Source organism: Lepidochelys olivacea, assembly GCF_965140295.1.
Source record: "Lepidochelys olivacea isolate rLepOli2 genome assembly, chromosome: 8".
In the NCBI taxonomy this organism is placed as follows: domain Eukaryota; kingdom Metazoa; phylum Chordata; order Testudines; family Cheloniidae; genus Lepidochelys; species Lepidochelys olivacea.
Genome location: NC_140418.1, coordinates 94,579,871 through 94,599,872, shown reverse-complemented (window position 1 = coordinate 94,599,872; position 20,002 = coordinate 94,579,871). Strand labels below are relative to the sequence as shown.

Sequence of the window (20,002 nt, the reverse complement as noted above, 5' to 3'; positions counted from 1 at the left end):
CCACAGCCCCCAACAACGCCCCCTACACACACCACGTGCACTTCATCCATGCAATAACAAACACCTCTGGCTTTATTCATGTGAAGTGAATGCTACCCAGAATGCATGAACCTTCTAATTAAACAGACAATATCATGATTCTGATTAATTTACCGCTATAGCTTCTGATGAAGTAAAAGGAAAGGAAAACTCATGTGCACAATTTACTATTTGAACCACCAGTGTAAGTATGAACGAACAGTATAAAGCTTAGATGTGCTAAAGATATGGGGCATTACAGTGCTTGTAGGACAAAGAATGAAAGCTAGGGGGAAATAGGAGCTTAAAGTCTTTTCTTTCTGTCCCTTAACCCAATGGTTCTCAACCAGGGGTCCGAGGTCTCCTCGGGGGGCCGCAAGCAGGTTTCAGGGGGGCCGCCAAGCAGGCCGGCATTAGACTTGCTGGGGCCCAGGATAGAAAGCCATAGCCCAACCGCATGAGGCTGAAGCCCAGGGCCGTAAGCCCCTCTCCATCAGGCTGGGATGGGGTGGAGCAGGTGGTGCAGAGCCGGGGGGGGGTGTCACCAATGGATGCCCCCGCATCAAAGGAATCCCCAGATATTCTTTTGCACCGCAGGAGTGGAGCCAAGGGACTGGAACAGGGGCAAGGATCTGCCACCTCCAAAGGTGGTATTTTGTTTTTAAATAACAAACTGCACTTCATTTCAGCTTTTCATGATGGCACTACAGATACCTGTCAACTTTTAGTAGAGCATTGTGACTTGAGTGTAATGAGGCCTCCTGTTACATGGTTAGCCCAAAGTGTTTTTAGTAAATAGCTGACAAATGTACTGCTGTAAGGCACCTCAACTCAGCCGACTCTTCCAGGGCTGGATTTGCTGAAACTTAAAGCAAATATGTTCACACACAACATAATCCCTCCACACAGTAGTGGGAAATTTGATAGGAAAAAAAAATATCAAAAGTAATTAGAAAGGCGACACAAGTAAGATCACAGCTGCCCTTTAATATATGTCTACTTTATTATTTATTAAAGCCTAATACTGCCTCCAAAACTTTTCCATGCAGCAGTTGGCTGAAAAGGCACCACCTCTTTTTAAAAACTGCATGAAATGCGGAATATGTAAATACCACAGCAATCACTCAAATGTGGACACAACATGCCAAATCCTTATTGGCACCAAATCCTTTAGCTTGTAAGGAACATGCTCCCTGAAACGTGAACTCTATCTTATATTGCAAAGTTTGCAGGACGTGCCCAAATAGTTTGACTTGTTTACTTGCTTCAGAAATAATCTTACTCTTCCTGCTGTAAATTTTCATTTGCACATCGCTGCAGATTGTTGTGCGTGTTGTGGAAGATGATTGAAATTTATGCCTCATATTCACAGTAAAGGCACACCAGTAGGATGATGCTTCCCTATGCTGATAATCTGATATGGAAAGGGCTTCTTCCATTGGGACAGTAGGCCAGTCTCATCAGTCCCCATCCATTTCCGTTTAAAAGTCAACAGAAAAGCTCCCTGGTTTCAATAGGTGCTGGAGCAGACCATAGGCCTTTTCGTTTATCTACTTCAACTGTCTGCATACAGGTCTGTGCTCATTACTATAGCTGTATTTGAAATGGGGAGCTCTTCTGCCACAAACTAAGCAAATCAACCCCCAGCTACCCACCAAATTATTAACTGGCTAATTTCACCACAGACACCAGACTGTCTTTGGATGGTAATGAGTTTCAGTCACTAACCTGGACTGATTTTGAACAACTGACCCCAGACGTGAAAGGCTTCATATCCTATTACCAACACCATCTTGTCTTTGTTGCTGTTGCAGTAGATTTTTTAACTTGTTCCAGGCACAGTCCTAACTCCCAATCCCTATAAATTAATTGCTGAGCAGAGATTTTCTAATAGTCTTTTTGCGTTGATTGACACGCTGTCTGGGAGTGTCAATAGGGCCCTGTCAGCATTACCTGCTTAGGGGACAACACAAACATACAGTCCTGTCAGAGAGGGGCAGAAGAGCGTGACCGATTTTACTTACAGCAAGGATGGCAATGAGAATCCCTGCAGCACACAGCACAGCGTCGTTAATCGTCTCACCCGTTTTCAAAGGGTACTTGATACTCTCGTCGTTGCAGTAAAACCCCCTTTGGTACGGCTGGATTGTGCTAGTTTCAATGATCAGAAAGGGCAGACCGGCTGGGAGAGAGAAAAGACAAACAATAGAGAACAACACAAAAGAAAAACATCAGTAACTTGGACAAATACGAACAAAAAGCAACAAAGAGCCCTCCCCAATTCACCACCCCTTTGATGAGGCTTTTCTTTTTTTCCTAATAAGTTTCCAAAGTGCACAGTGTTGGGAACTGTTTTATTAAGTTTCTCCTGGGGGAAAGTACCTATTCTGCTGTGGTTATCAGATGTAAATGCTGCACGCTCCTAGTGAAGCCTTGCACACTGCAAATATTAACTTACAGGAATGAATGCCAACAGCATCCCCGCTGCAAGAAATCATGGAAAAAAATATGACAGTATTCCCCACAGAGTGCCTGGAACTCCTTGCCAGAGGGTGTTGTAAAGGCCAGTACTATAACGGAGTTCAAAAGGGAGCTAGATAGATTCATGGAAGATAGGTCCATCAATGGCTATTAGGCAGGATGGGCAGGAATGGTGTCCCTAGCCTCTGTTTGCCAGAAGCTGGGATTGGGTGACAGGGCATGGATCACTTGATGATAACCTGTCTGTTCATTCCCTTTGGGGCACCTGCCATTGGCCACTTCAGTGGACAGGATACTGGGCTTGATGGAACTTTGGTCTGACCCAGTATGGCCGTTCTTATGTTATTATGTACTGTGACCAGAGCACCAAAATGTCTCTCTGAAATGACGTGATGGAAGCTGAGTTCAGCAGGACTGTAGGAAGAGTTACTGAATAAACCAACAGCAAACTATCAAATATCAGGTCATGCTTTTCCTGCCATATTGAACCAGGCCAAGCCCCATCTACACAGGCTTCGATACAGTGTTTAAAAACAAAACAAAACTGCATTTCCATGGTTAATATACCTCTGTGTCTTAAAGGGGTTCCACCACAGTTTGCCTCACCAATGTGGACAAAGGATATAAACATCGTGAGGGCAACCTTTCTTTGAACACTTTTTGAATGCTGGTCAAACACAGCATCTATCCAACCATCCACAATAGCTGGTGAAACCACATCAGATCCTATTGGGTGCGACCATGAGAAATACGTTTTAGAAACAGTTTTAAAGACCTTAATTTCCACACTGTAGCTGGAACTTCAAACCAGATGTACAATATATGGTCACAGACCAATATAAACTGGTTATGGTACAAGATAATAAAACGTAGATTTGTTGCACTAGTATAATTCAATAATAAGCAATAATAATGCTATTTCAGAGGAACGTAGCTTTGTCTAGAAGTTAGAGTAGAGGATTGGGAATCTTTCCCAGTTCTGTTGCTGATCCTGGATGAGTATGGGCAGGCCACTTAAGTCGTCTATGTGCCTTGGTTTCACCAAGTGTTTTGCTGTTGACTTCAATAACAGGAGGATCAGTACATTTGATCCAAAAGCTCTTTGTAACCCTTTCAAAGTGATTTACAACTACACATATAGGAAAATCTTCTTCCGTCTCTGAAATGATACCCCACTGAGGTGAAGCAAAAAACAATTTAAGAATGCAGCAACACTACTCAACAGTTTGGGACATGATGCAAAGAGCAACAAAAAACAATGTTTGACTGAAACTACGGAGGATAGCATTTAGGTAATGTAGTTATCCAAGTTGGCATTTGGCTAAAACACCAAGACTGCGCGCCCTACTGTTGCAAAAAGTGTCATGGAATATTTATTGACCGCTAACTGGGTTAAATGTCTGAGTTCTTATTTACACTCCTACAACTTTAAAATTATCAGATTTTTTCTCTTAAATTAAGAAATGTTGCTTCTTGGTTTTCACATGATTTGCCTAGAGCAGTTTTACTGCTGTCATAGACAGCTCTCCTGTAATTAGTGAAGGATTTTGTCCAGAAAGGTAAAATCAAAGGCTCATTTTAAAAATGTTTTCAATTTGTGTGTAAACAAGTTAAGCTGCTTACATTTTTGTAATCCGTTTTGGAGTTCCTTCATTCTGTTTTAACAGCTTTTTCTAATCCACAAATTATTACTTTTTGCTGATTGCCTTAAATAAATGATTCACAATGTGAAATGTATAACTGTACTCTGAAAAAGATCTCACACACACACACACACACACACACACACACACAGAGCTGAATTCTGTTCTCAGTTTCTCAAATATAGCTGAGACCACAATTTGGCACAATGTTCTGGGTTATTGTGTGTGTGATTTTCTATAAGAATATAAGGAGCTGGTAATATTAAACACACAGACTGCCTGCACTAGGCTGTCTGTTTTCGAAGACACTAATGAAATAGTGAATAAATGTCTCAGAACTATTCCTCTTGTCAACTCATCTCAGGCTTTGCAAATAAAATTGGACATCTCATGTGGATCCAGCTCATCTTCATTCCACTCTCCAAGAGTTTTGAAACCTAGCCAGTTTGGCTCTGAAAGGTATCTCTTAAGCCGACAATATGATATTAATAACCTTCTTTAAAGATCCAGAGTATCCTGATGAAAAACTGCACCCAAAAAGCTAACGCTGTTTGGTGTGATCCAGTTTCACCACCACTTGAAACAGCAGCATAACAGTTGAACTTGGGGAGTAGACATACCACAGTTACATGGCTTATTGTTATTTCTCCAGTTCTTCTTTTTAATAGCTTTCACATGACAGGTCTGTAAAACACATGTTCCCACAGACAATGAAACACATCTGAAAGCTAAGAAAGAAAGAAAGAAAGAAAGAAAGAAAGAAAGAAAGAAAGAAAGAAAGAAAGAAAGAAAGAAAGAACAATAGTGTTTCTGTGTACTATATGAACCCAGGAATAATAAAGATTTGTTTTCCCTTCATTCATTGAACAGCATGAGGTTGTAGTATTTCTGTGTGTTCAATCATATGTTTGACTGCCACAGCTATAATAAGAGCATAAGTGGCATACATTGTGTATATTTTCTTAAAATGCGCATAGACATAGTTTAGAAAAATCCAATGGTTTTGTTTTCTCTCCTACAAACTTGTGGTTTAGTGGGATATTGCCAATAGAGTCTTGACATTTTTCCAGCAAACAGTAACCTCAGATTCCCTTCTTTTCTTTTTTCTTTTTTTTCTCTTTTTTTACAAGAGAAGCATAAACATACCCTCAATAGCTGAACGGATATTGCTTAGAAGACATAATATACCCTAGACTGTGGGCTAGAGGCTGTTCTTTCAAAGGTTATTATCCAAGTGACAGAAGGCATCACTCTTGTAATAAAGAATGTGCTGCCAGATACCCGGCTAAAGATGGCCCTTCTTTAAAAAGATTATCTCTCTGAGCAGAGATTGTCTAAGTGACTGTCACCACTCACACTTTCAGGCACTCTCACGCTTTCTGGCAATGATTAGCACTGAGACTGCAACATGGGGAAGCCTGTACTAGTACCAGAAGCTATTTGGAGAAAGGATTTTGCAGAAGATGCTATGAATGAAAAAGAACTCAGTAAAGGAACAAAAGGAAAGGTCCCTTCAGGGTTCCTTACAGAGATGTTCCTGATTCCGCTTTCATTTACACTGGAATATTCACCAGAGAGTTAAAGACTTCCAGATTAGAGAGGCTGCAATTGTCTATCAGAAAGACAAGGTAAGAGTCATGGACGGTGACAAACAATGGAGTTAAATCAATGAAGTTACAGCAGGAGAGAAAAGTTTGGCCCCATCACTTTTCCTGTACTAGTGCCATAAGGAGAATAAAAGGGCAAGTCCAATTTTCATCTGTGGCATCTTAATAAGACATTTTGCCTTTTGGATGCTCATATTGACACTTTCCCATAAACGTACATACTGTGCCCTTACGAACTGATTTGTGTGTCCAAATTCAAGATTTGGACAACATTTTAAGGCACCCAACTTTTAAAAGCTACCATCCCCCATGATCCCTTAACATCACTAGAAAACAATGGCAGGAGCCCTCAGAATGTTTAAAAAGTAATGGCAGTCAAAGAGGCATCCCCTAGAAAGCAGGGACAGGTGGTAAGTCCATACCAAGGTGATCGGTTGATCCATGTAGTAGGCAATAGATTGTACCAATGGAATGGTCACTCCATCCTAAAATGATCTCTGGTAGCAATTTATCCTGGTGCTTCTGTCCATGGCTCATGTTCATCTATGCCAGAGATCCCCAAAGTGAGGGGCGTCCCCTCACCCCAGGGGTGTGTGGAGGAACAGACGGGGGGGCATGGCATGGCCAGGGCATGGCAGGGCCAGGCCAGCCCCCAAAATGGCAGGGAGGGAACGCCATCCAGCCCCTCTCCACTCCAGTCCCACTCCCAGCCAAGTAACTGACTCCTGGCCCTGCGCCTGGCCCTGGCCCCAGCTTTGGCATGGCTCAGCTCAGCTCCTGGCACCACACCAGCCCCCAGCCTCTCACGCTGGCCACGGTATGTTCCCGGGCCAGGGCCAAGGCTGGGGGCAAAGCCGGGAGCGGAGCTGCACCTGGCCACTGGCCCGGCTGCCAGCCCCAACCACAGCCCAGCTCCTGTCCCCACCTCCAGCCTCGGCCGCTGGCTGCGGCACTGCTCCTGGCCCCAGACCCACCCCGAGCTGCGGCCCCAGCCTCGGCCCCCTTACCCCTGGCCATGGGGGTGGGGGACAGAGAGGAATAAGGAGGGGGTGAGACCTGTGCTTTCAGTTTCAGAAGAATGAGGGGGGATTTGATAGCTGCTTTCAACTACCTGAAAGGGGGTTCCAAAGAGGATGGCTCTAGACTGTTCTCAATGGTAGCAGATGACAGAACGAGGAGTAATGGTCTCAAGTTGCAGTGGGGGAGGTTTAGATTGGATATTAGGAAAAACTTTTTCACTAAGAGGGTGGTGAAACACTGGAATGCGTTACCTAGGGAGGTGGTAGAATCTCCTTCCTTAGAGGTTTTTAAGGTCAGGCTTGACAAAGCCCTGGTTGGGATGATTTAACTGGGAATTGGTCCTGCTTTGAGCAGGGGGTTGGACTAGATGACCTTCTGGGGTCCCTTCCAACCCTGATATTCTATGATTCTATGGGAAAGGTTGACATGAACAGACCTGTCCTCTAGTACCCCTACAGCGCAAAGGGATCACATCCTCTTTAGTACTGACAGTTCCCTTCTGGACACCTAGATAATGGCAGGCAGACTTTACTGTAATGCTTCAAGAACATACCATTTCTCTACTACTTGAGGGCAGTTCTACACTACTGGTTAAGTCGATCTGACTTATGTCGCTCAAGGGTATGAAAAAGCCACCCACCACGCCCCCAGCGATGCAAGTTTCGCAATGTCCACACTGGCACTATGTCGGCAGGAGAGTCTCTCCCGCTGACACAGCTTATGCTTCTCGCCGAGATGGAGTAATTATACCGACGGGAGAGCAGCCTCCCCTCGGCATAGAGCATCTTCACTAGACGCGCTACAGCGACGCTGTGTAGACGTAGCACTATAGGGTAGACCGTCCCTGAGGCATTCACATACAGATTTACCCTCACCAGACCCCTGTGAGGTAGGAAAGTGCTATTATCCCCATTTTACCTATAGGGAAACAGAGGCATAGAGCAATTAAGGAATTTGCCCAAGGTTACACAGGGAGTTTTGGCAGAGCTGGGAAATAAATGCCCTTTTTTTTTTTTTTTTGGATTCCTAGTCCAGTCTCTTAACTGCAGGACGATCTTTCTACCCTGTGGTCATATAAAGAGTTTCTGGTGTAATAACATAACAATGAAATTCCAACCGCACACCCTGAACTAGATATGCTCTGCTCCCCAACAGGGCTCTGCTCCAAACCATGAACATAATAGAAATCTCTTGAGGCCTGATCCCGGACCATTAAAGCCAATGGGAGTTTAGCCGTTGACTTCATCTGAAGCTGGATCGAGCCTCTGCTAAATGCAGCGTGAAGCAGGTGTGGATATTAATGAATTCAGTTAGGCACTGCAGGACTCCGTGGTGCTGTGCAGTGAAAAATTATGTTGCTTTTGTTGGGAGGAAGTCAAAGCGACTTTCTAACCCCTCGCGGCTGGTGTCCTACACTAAGATATTTCAGTAAAGGATTTAAATGTATTTGCCTTTATATTTAATAAATTATCCTGGAGGCCACTCATGTTTTGAAATCTAGTATCGAGGAGAGATATCTCTTCCCCTGTTTATTAATGCCTTTCCCCAACACTCAATTCATTTTCAATACCTCCTGGGAATGCTAACAACGTACAGAAAAAAAAAAAAAAAAAAAAACATGCGCTCACTGACCAGCTTCCAACATGCATAAAATCAAAGGCTGAAGAAAGGATTCTGTGTTGAGATGCTTTGAAACGTGGAGTCTTTGAAAAGCTAACACTTGTGCAGATTTTTTTAAAAAAAAAACAGGATAAGCTTTCATTGGCCACCCATTGATAAACTCATGTGGGAGGTGTTACTGGGGTGACCCAGCCATGAAGCTCTGATCTTCCCAGCCAAAGCTTCACCTTTGCACTAAATGAAACACAGTCTCTTTTTTGAAGGGTTTTTTTTTTTTTAAATCCTTGGAAGAATCTTTACTCTTTGCTCTCCCTAGACATCACAGGTCATCAAGAATTATATTTCCCATCATAGGCATCTCAGCTAAATGTCAGGAATCGCTACTTGAGCCTTTGCTACAAGTATTCTGCACTGTATTTGCTTTAGAGTCTATGATGCTCAGACCCCATGGAGGTTTTTAAAGTTTCACTGCATTAGGGTTCTAGCCTAATAGTTGAAAAAGATCTTTGAATAATACGGTGGGGCTGTGTGGTGTATCTGATTCCTCACTCAGGACATAGAGTATAAATATTTGGGTTACATGTAAGTGACAGGGGTTCCTTTTAGAGTAATTAATGGCTGGGCTTGGGAATGTATAAAACTTATTTGGTTTACAATTTTTCTTCAGATTTTGAAGGCTGGATAAAATCCAGATTAGACTAAGATGGGCCCCTATTGAGACTTTCCCCAGCTCTTAAAGAAGAATTGCCATTTCAGACAAGGAAAGCACTAGCCCTGGCTGCTGCTGCTAATGTGAAATATTCTGAGTATGGCTCATTTAAAAAACAAATATTTATAAGAAGACTTGAGGTGCCTCCCCCATGTCAAGCACAGGGAACCCTACCATGCCAGCCTTCCCAAGGGGCTTCAACAGCAATGAAACCAGTGGGATTTTTATCAACAGTTAAAAAAAAAAAAAGAGGGAGCCTGAGCCAATGCCTACTGAAGTCAATGGAAAGGATCCTGTTGACTTCAGTGGGTGTTGGATTGGGCCCTAAGGCTGGGATTTTGGAAGCAGTCTGAGGCAGTTATAGGCCCAATGCCCAATGAATTTGAGTGCCTACCTCCTTTAGACTCCTATGGAAACCTCAGCCTAAATTACTAAAATTTGTGTCTTACTGAAAGTAAATGAAATCACTTTAGCTCCCTATTGTAATGGACTGCTTCTTTTAATTGTTATTCCTTTGGTTTCAGCAGTCCCATACACCTCTCTCTGTCCTTGTCTACATGGAAATTGATCTGATTATGTGATTGCAAGGATCACATAATAATCTGCAATCTCCCCGACTGGGGGAAAAGTTTAACCGGTCAGAGTACAGACATCGAGATATGGGGTAAGTTATCCACACAACGGCTATGTTCAGTATGCTGGGTATAGTGAGTGAATACGGGGGTGGGGATGGGTCTACCCTCATTTGGTGGGGTTTAATGTTCAGTGGGTTTACGGTTCCAGTTCATACGGTCCGATGGGGAAGGTCTCTCAGTCTCTTTCCCACAGTGTGTGCACAATGTCGTACCGGCTCACTCCTCCTGGTACTGTCGGTGGCCGGTGATGTGCTTGTTGATTTTAACCAAAATATACAGGCTTTAGTTTATTTTCTACTCACAACAGGTTTTGCTACAGAACTCACTAACCTTTGTTTCTGTCTGTGTTAGTCTGGTCTGGGGCCCCTCCTGCTTACAAAAGGGGTGGCATTTCATTTCACCTTTTTTTTCTACGATAACTAATCGCATTTAAGCCAATAGGCAGAGACATAACTTAACTTAAGCATGGACAGACTGCCAAGTCCATCGTCTGCTACAGAGCCTGGAGGTGTGGCAATGAGAAAGCAGAGCACACTGTGATCAAGATGTGAATCTTGCTGTCTAATGATTTGCGACGAGCTCGTTATTCATGGTTTCTGAGCAACGTTAATCTCTCTGTTTCCCCACATGATACTTGCAGTGTGCTTCAAATAACCTGGAAGGAAAGAATATTTAATTCCTGCATGTACATCCCTGTAATATTTATGGCCCCATTGAGATGTGCTACTAATGACCCTTCTGCACATGTGTATTCCTTCTGAAGTGAATGAGACTGATTTGGAGTAGAGCAGTGATTTTCAGCCTATGAACCACGGACCCCTGGCGGTCTAAGATTTCCAAAGGGATCTGCACCTCCATTCGAAATATTTTAGGGGCCCACACATGAATAAAGGTTGAAAACCACGGGTGTAGAGAATCCCACTGGAATGCCGAGGCCTAAGGCAGGAATTTACTAGTGGTGCTTGAGCTTGATGTTCCATCCATTCACTTCACAACAATTTTTTTTAAGAAGGTGACACATGAACCAATAATTTGGGAACTGCTGGCCCAAGGTAAACTATGTCTCCACCTACTGGTCAAATGCATTTATCAGGAAAGCAGCAATGAACAATTTCAGGATTTTGAGGTACATCTGTAAGCATAACGCTGCTAAAAGGTCAGATCCTGACAGTGATTATCTGTGTGGGCTTTCCGGGCTGGTTATATAGAAAAGATCTTGGCAGCAAACACATTTAAAACAAATGGCAAATCATCCTCACACACGGAAGGGTTTGATAGATCACCATCAAACTCTTTCTGATTCAAAGTCTAAGCAGTCTACTATTGGGATCTTAGGGTGCCAGGTCCGGTTCCAAATTACATGAATGGGAGTTTTCCTTTGATTTTGGTGGGAGCAAGACTAGGCTTCTAAAAGTGTCTGTTACCTATTTACTGAGGTAAACAACACATACAAAGAAAGAAAGAAAATGACACAAGAAGAAAATATCAAGCAGTAAACTCAGGTGTTCCTCTTGGGAGTTCTACCTGCAGTGATATATTTAAAAAGGCTTATATTAAAGTGCACTTTTTTTTAAATGGCTAAAAATGCACTAATAAGAATTAAAAGTCCTTGTCCAAGACACACTTCCCAGGTGTATATAAAATTCTGTGTTTATGTGGTAGAACAAAGGCCAGACTGGCAGGACAGCCAGTGTCAGACAGGGTGAATACAAAAGCTATTATAAATACTAAACCAGGGCCAGCTGCAGCCCAACATGAACGGGAACAAAGACATCATTTCAGATGGTCTAAAGCAAGAAATAAAATGTGATATGCAGTAAAAATCCAAAGTGTCAAGATCTTACAAGATGCCTCTATAAATCTGAACATTTGGAAGAAATAGGCAGATATGACACAGCTGACCTTGGATGTCCCAGCTAGAATGGGAAATGGTTTTAAAATGGGTTTGCAACGTCTCCAATACTCATGGCAAATACACCATGTGAAAAATATACTGAGGAGATTATGTTTTCAGTTATAAATGCAGTGAATGTAGCTTACTATATTGGTCAATGGAATTTTGGAATGAGTTTTGCTTCATCATGACTTCATGTTTGTGTATAAATTGCTCTACTATGACTTGTCATGCCAATGGAAGGGTCTGAGACCACATAAGACCTCTGGATTTGAATCCCATGATTAAGTTCATAATGGGGGGGGCAAAGGCGGTAAGGGTGGGAAAGAAGGAATTCCACAAAGCCCAAATTATATTCTTTCAAGGAAACCTGGGAGCTCTTCTTTAAACTGGTTTAAGAGTAAATGGATCCGTTCTCTCCTTGAGACACACTACTCCCATTGACACAAATAGGAATCATGAACAAACCCAAGTATTCAGAGACTTTTTATTGTAATTATGGACCAGATCCTGCTATTGAGGTCAATGTGAGTTGGGTGCAAGGAGAGGGGGCAGGATTAGCTCTATTCCATCAGTTGTGACATATGCTGAAATTTAATGGGATTGTTCCTGTGAATAGGGACTGATGGAGCTTGCCCTTAATATATATGCAAACAACACACAGTGGCCTCAATTTCTCAGCACACTGTCCTCAAACAGCATAAGCTATAACCCCTGGCTACTTTTCATACAACATTCATTATAACATCCCTGCAATTTCATAGGTCCACATTTTGACGTTCACAAAACTTCATATACATTGGGGGGAAAAAATGAAAGGATGAATGCAGAAGTTTTTTTAAATGAAAGTGAAGCCAGTTCATCTTGTCCATATGTGGCCATTTTAAAATTAAATTTTCAGTTTCATCTGTTTTACTCCCAAGCTTTGTTTGCTCCCCCCCTGAGATTCCTCTCCAACCATTTCAGCTGTAATTAAGCATGTTTTTGGAGCAACTTTCCCTTTCCAGCCTGTTCAGGATAAGACAAGCCCCATGCTTGTAGCACTGAAGATTGCAACGAGGAGCTTTCTGATGCAGGTCTGTCAATGTACCCTATTGTAAAGGCAGAAACTTTCTTCAGATTTGAAGCAGCGGCCACCTGCATAAATAACGGAGGGATATAACTCTGTAACTGAATACAAGTACTGAAAGCTTAAAAAGTTTGTAGTCCAAAAAAATCCTTTTGACCTTCTATTTAAAAGTTTGCTAATCACTTTTTATTTATAATTTATTTCCTCTTGCTATATTTGGCATAAATAATACACTTTTTTTTGGAAGTTCCCCAGGAATAAATAGTACAGTATTATGCAACTCCCAGGATTAAGTGGAAGTGAAGCTCTTCCCCCCCAGATAATCAAGGGTTGGTACATTTTCCACAGACCTGTCCAAGAAGCAATATGCAGCACACAACAAAGAGAAAAGGGCAGGTGTTTAAGGGACCAGTCAAAAGCCCATTGACATCAACAGGAGTTTGACCTTAATGAACTTTTGATCAGACCCTACGCACTGAAGATGTACCAGTTTAACGTTGCTGTTACAGCAGTACACACAAACACACACAGTGTGGATGCATTTACACTTGCATAAAGGTGATTATATCAGTACAGCTTATTACCATTCAGGAAGGGAATAAGCTAAATTGTCATAAGACAACTTTATACCACAATAACAGTATCTACACTAGAGGTCGCATTGATCAGTTAAAAAAAATCACACCTGTAACTGAAATAGCTATTGTGTGTGTAGACCAGGCCTAAATAAACACTTTCTTATCCAAAGGCCAGCAGTGAGGTCCTTACTCAGTCCTTTTTGAGGTCCATGGGAGCTTTCCTGAGTAAGGACTGATGAATCAAGTTGCCCACAGAGATTATGGGCCCTGTTCTGAATACCCCACCCCCAATCCTTGCCCATTCTCTTCTCATACCAACCCATGTTCTCCTTCAGGTGAGGATCTTGCCTGGATGCTGTAAACCAGATCCCCATAGCAACCATAGTGCCTTGAGGATATGGACTACTGTGAAATGGATAACAGGGAGAGTAGAACTAAATCAGACGTCCCCTTAGAGCCATTTTAACTAGGAATGAAATTTAAACCTTTGAAAATCCTGTTTCGGTCTCCTCAATCTCCTGGTTTCACTGGGAATACAGAAGTGCTAAGTCTCCTGGATTTGTCATGTGGCACACAGGTTCATACACAATCACAGCACAGTGAACTGATAGACCTTTCATGGTTTCAATTACACTGGTGTGAAGTAGCTGGAAAACCTACAGTGAAAGGGAAAGCTACTGTCTACAGGGTTGAAAAATCCCTCAAAAGCCATTACCAGAGGAGGATGAATCGCCACCCTGACATTCCTCCCCCTCTGTGGAAAGGTTCTGAGGCAACTAATTTGCCTGGCACATTATTTATATTCCCAACATTCTTTGGGTTGAGATTTTCAAAAGCGACCAGGGATTTTGAGTGCTTCCATTTTTGGGTGCCCAAATTGCAGGGACCTTAGATGGGTTTGGTTTTTTAGAAATTGCTGAGCACCTACATTCTGAAAATCAGGCCCCTAGTAGGCGTATCAAGTTGGGCACTTAAAAATATCCTAGCCGCTTTCAAAAATGCAGGCCCTGTCTTCCATGTAAGCAAGGAGCAGCATTAGACCGTTACTATGTCATCTTAGCTTACACTTTGGCACAATTTCCCACCATTATCAAATTAGCTCCTACCATAATGCAGCTGAAGTCAACACTGTAATGGCAATAGCAATGCATTTGAAGGGCTGATACTTTGCCCAGTTGCTTTTTGCAAGCAGGCAGGTAATGTGCTGGTTTATGCACATGTTTTCGTCGATTACAGTTTAAATCAGGCCCAAGTTTGTTCCTAATTCTAATGGTGCAGGCAGCAGCTAGCCTGCTATTCACTTGTACTCCAGGGACACAATGTGTGTAGTGTTCTTTTAAACACAAAAATGGATAATTCCCAACTTCCCTTTTCAGATCTCTTGTAACAATGCAGTGCCCTGCTGTCAAGCAATGTGTGAATAAATTGGGGAAAAAAGGTTAAAGAAGCCCAAGGGAATGGCAGTCCCTTTTTCTTTATTGAGGTAAATTTCGACAAAGCCTTCACTGTTCTCTCCATTTTTTCTGAAGGGCTTAGTGCCAAGTAACATTATTCCTCTTCACCATGGTACTGCCATGAAATCAGCCTGGTATGTTTGCCTGAAAATCGTAGGTTTTCATGGAAATTGTTTTTCCTCCACAACAACTCCCTTTGTAAAATTAGACATGAAAAGAGGAGGAGAAGCGCTCAGGCTGAAATCTAATCACAGGAACAAAGCACTGAGCAAATGCCACAGCAACTACGAGAAAAGCACAAATAACATCTGAATTCAGCACTGCACAATACGGCTCCCGGAGTTCATTAAAATGTATACTCCCTTCCCAGACGGTAACATTCTCAAACTCCTTTACCACCTACCTTATAACACTGAGCCTAGTATAGATACAGAGAATGCATTTTAAATATCTTTTCACAGCCAAGTATTTTAAGCATTCTAATTACATGAAAGCATTTTTTTCCACACCATTAAAACTATTTAATGATTTCTAATAAAAATAGTTTATTTTCTTAAAAAGGAATATTTCTGGCTGCTGTTAAGAGACAGGATCTCTGAGAATTCTTAGGAATGCCTTCTATTTCCAATCACTGCCGCATTTAAAAATAAGCAAATAGATGCTTTAGTCCTCAGACTGGGACTTGGAGGGTCTTAGTTATTCAACAAACTAACCTTTATTAAATCCTGTCAAAAGGAAAGATTTGACGCTTTTCAATATGCTTACTATATAAACTGCTGAAAGACCAGCAAACTTCAAAAGCTTCACAAACTGAGCTCGGGTTTGGCAAGAGTTCATTAGCTGCCTATGTCTTTTCTGTGTGTGGCTTGTAATTACATGCAGACTTGATGCCAGATCTTAATCTATTAAGGGGTACCAATTAACATGCTGCTGGATGATTCACAGGTAGTTAGTGTCAAGACTTACGCACCCCACACACCAAACTTCATATGCTGATTTTAGCTGACTTTTTTTAAAGTAGTGAACTTTCGTGGTGCTCGGGAAAGGAGATATTATTACCATGACAGATGGTAGGAGAGTACTGAACAAGCTTCCTCATGCTTTCTGCTAATAGGACACAAACCAATAAGCCTGATCTCGCAATTTTTTCCCAGGCTAAGCCTCCCATGGAATTCATGTTTTTCCCAGTCGCTGGGTGTTTTGCCTGAATGAGAACTGAAGGATAGGGCCCTAAATCTGATACAAGCCAGGTCATTTCACTCTCATTGCTTTCATTGCTCTCTTTCATGAGCACAGTTGTGCCATACTTTGAAGAGGTTTTAATTTCTGTAGGCAAACACTCCCTTGGGAACTAGGTTGTGACAATGCAACTCATTTCCTTTATGACTTGATTAGAATTTCAGTGTAGATCTTCAGAGGCAAATAGGCTACTGTATATATCAAACCGACTTATTATTTCCCCTGTCAACACCTTCCTAAAAGCAACCTAAAATCCTAGCACAGGATCAACCAGTTGCCCGCAACACTATGGGAAATGGTGTCATTTTTCACTCACTATCACACTAGTTTGGAAAAATCTCCCCCTCCCCCCGACCCCCGCAATCATATGCACCAAATTGCTTTCTTCCTGCACTTTCCAATGCTGAAGTGCCACCTCCCCTACCAAGAATGCACGTTACTCCTATTACTAACAAAGAAGCATTCTCCACCTAACATTCAGTGAAGCATGATGCATGGAGGCAGTTGTTTCGCAACTATGTAAGAATTAATTAATGATTATGAAATAATTATGAGTTTCCATCACTGGAAGGCATAATGCTACAATCCAATTTAACTGAGCAAAATTAATATTAATCTTTAATCTTGATGATTGGAATTAAACTGCTCATTATCCACCCACTAGGCTGTCTCTTTGCTTCCCCACACCACCAGACAGGCGCATACAAACTGAGTCATGACTGAGAGTGTTCAGGGAGTGAATCTATTTTATAAACACTACAATCTTTAACCAAAGGATCCTCCTTCTTCCTGAGCATTAACAGCCTTCAAAGCTGGTTGGTTAGTGTCACTGCTGTTCCCTTTGTGGTGAGCTCTGAGCCCCCCAAACTCCAAGTTTTGAAACTCAGATCTAATCGAATTCTAAACTAATTTTCAGTTCTCCCTCATTTGGTTCTCAGCTTTGTTCAATCCACAAAAGGAAACATCATTGCAAGACAGGGATGGATTGCTGAAGTCAAGTAGAAGATACTAGTAACGTAACAACCCATGTTACCAATACTCCATGGGTCATCATTTTTGCTTTTGTAAAGGCTATCATCTTGAATGTCACTGGCAGTTGAACCCAGGACCTACACAACTAAAGCATGAGCTTCTGTAGCCAGAGATAAAAGACTAATTCTTCCAGCTGGCAGCTATAACAGATTCATATTATTTGTGGATCAAGCCTAAAGGACTGTGTATACAACAGTGGGCTGCACTGACATCTTTGACTTTCATGTGATTGTATATGATGTGAATATATGCAGAATTTGACCCTTCCAATCATAGCCCGGAAAAAATTAATGAGCAAAAGTGCAGCGATTCAAGAGATCTTATTAAAAGGGTATTCTTCACTCACAGGCTAAGTGGCAATTTTGGGGGGGGGGGGGAAGTGACGTGCATAAATATAAAAATTCCTCTACATTATACATTTTTTAGGAAACTTAGAACTGCAATTCTGTGCAAAAAAGCTATATTTAAGGATTGTTCACTCTCTCAACCCACAGTCATCGGAACGGGCTAAAAATAATAACAGAGATTTTCAAATACCCCAATTTATCACAATGATTGGTTTGCTAGGTAAAAATTATTCTACTTGACACTCTCTAACGATTTGTCTCCAGTCCCTTGATTGAATGCATTCTTCTGATAGCCAGTCTCCATCTGCATCCTGCATTAGCCAACAACTTGCACAGGCACCATAAAACTAATGACTCATCTTGTTTGCAAGCTCTTAGTCCTGAGAACAATGTGCTGATAGATTGTGCCATTATTATCCTTCCAGGCTGTTCCGCGCGAACCATAAGCCATGAAAAAGCATAAGGACTTTCACGCCTATCTTGGATTTGGTTCCAATCTCATAGCTAAGAGGCAGCCTGTACTGGAAGCCTATAGTGGGAATCCATTGGAAGATAGGAAACAAAAGAATGGGAAAATGATAACACATATCTAACAACTGATTAGTGTTGCTATGGATATTCCTTCGGACACCCAGTGAGCTTAATGTTTCAGATGCCATTCAGCAGATCAATCAGAGCTCTGCAGAGGTACATTTGTTATTCTATTAAGCCTAATATTAAACATACATGTTAAATAGTCTGTCAAACGTTCCATAATAATGCACTACGGCAGGAAGGTAATATAATGGCATGCTGCACTGCTCCAATTCATTTGATTTTGAAGGGATAGGGGAAGCTTTAATCTAGTTCACTTCAAAAACAATACAGGGAAATGATTTAAAAGTAATTTCAGGTTTCCCACTGAGACCCCCTGCTAATTTTTGTGGGTTTACAATCACATTTTGTTCTATGTTAATAAAAATATTTTTCTTCCCTATTGTAGTGTGAAAGTGTCTCATAAACAAGAGGAGAAATTGACTAATGCTCCCAATCCAGTAATGCATTGCAGGAGTGGCACACAGGGGGTCTACTCATATGAAGCAAGATCGCAGGACTGCACAGGGAAAATAGTGAAACTGACTACATGCAGAAATCCTGGATCCACTGAAGTCAGTGACAAGACTCCCTGTGCAGTTGGATACACAGTGTAAACAAACTGGGAAGGTGGGGGTGGGGAAGAAAAGAAAAATATTTTTCTACGCTAATCTTTTTCAGTTGCACTCATTTTAGGTGTTATTTGTAACACCTAAATAGTAAGGGGGGAAAAAACCCACCTGACATAAATGGGATAGTTGGCACTGTCCCTTTTAATCCTTTTGTTCCAGATAGCTGTTATTAGGACATGCAGGTTTATATCTATTGTGTTTTTTGTACCATGCATGTTCATATTGCGAACCAAATGCAGTTATCACTTTACAACCCAGAGTTTGATCTACTAAGGAAGTGAAAATATGGACCTGACATTTTATTGCTTCCTTGTGCTTGACATGTAGATACTTAAGTTTTCTTCATTTGTACTTATGCTAATCTGCTTAACTGGGATTGTTTTAAAGCTTTGCGTCTTTATGCCAGTTATCTCTACCTGGATAATTTATGGGAAAATCAAGTTGGGGAAAAACTTAATACCATCATAGGAGAGAGAGAGAGAGAGCGCATCAAAATAGTGAGTTCTGTTATTCACTGGCAGGTTATGGGGCATGGTTTTATCCTGGCCACAAATACAAAAACAACAAACAATATGTGAGAAAGGTCATAAACCCTTCAGCTCTCCTCTATTACAACCAAATATCCAGTTGGCTGGACGGGGACATTATAGGCAGCTCTCTCCTTTTATATGAGTATTATTTGTTTGTATTGTGGTGGCACTCAAAGGCTCCTGTTGGGGGCTGGGGCTATTTTGTACAAGGTGCAGTACACATACAATGAAAAGACAGTCCCTGCTCCAAAGAGCTCACAACTCTCCACCTTCAGCTGTTGCCCTATGAACATGGACAAACGTGGACGCAGACCCTTGCCCCTCCATCTCTCGTCCTCCGCTCTTTACTTTCTCCTGCAGCCCAAATAAGAGTTCATTACTGGAGGCAGAGTACAGTGCTTTCTCTTCCATCTCTATTTTTTTTCTCCGACCACTCTGCTCCTTTATCTGATCTGGCTACTGATTTATATCATGCCTTATACCACAATATCTCTGGTAGTTACCTCCTCAGCTCTCCCCCGTGTCTGTCTCCTTAGCCAACCAGCGACGGGATTGTGATTTCAGAAGTAAATAGCCCTTCCTGACCAGCTCATTGTGGAGTGCTGGGATTGTGGCGGCATTGAGGGGCAGTCAGACAGAGATACAAGCAGAACTCCTGGAGCCAGAAATGCTAGGGAGAGAAATCCACCTATCTTTGTGGGAAGGGAATCTTTCCCCGCTCCATTACAAAAATGCAAAACTATATTCACACCCCTTTGGCGATTCCCCCGCTGGTAGGGAAAAGAGACAAGCACCTACAGCTTATTCCCTCCCCTGGAAAACAAAACCATGCTGTGTTGGGAAGTCTTATACTTTCCTGCATCCACCTCATACCTTTCTAGTCCTGCGGATGCTTCACCAATCCTAAACTGCTCTAATTTA

The 20,002-nt window shown here is 42.0% G+C and overlaps 1 protein-coding gene across 2 annotated transcripts in view; it reads right to left on the bottom strand.

Annotated features, from left to right (window-relative positions):
• PLPP3 (phospholipid phosphatase 3) overlaps window positions 1-20,002 on the bottom strand; it is a 64,321-nt gene that overhangs the window by 28,259 nt on the left and 16,060 nt on the right. For both annotated transcript variants that reach the window (XM_084636871.1, XM_084636870.1), the window contains exon 2: window positions 2,043-2,200. In XM_084636871.1, coding sequence (XP_084492997.1) covers window positions 2,043-2,200 — 158 coding nt within the window. The remainder of the gene's footprint in view (window positions 1-2,042; window positions 2,201-20,002) is intronic.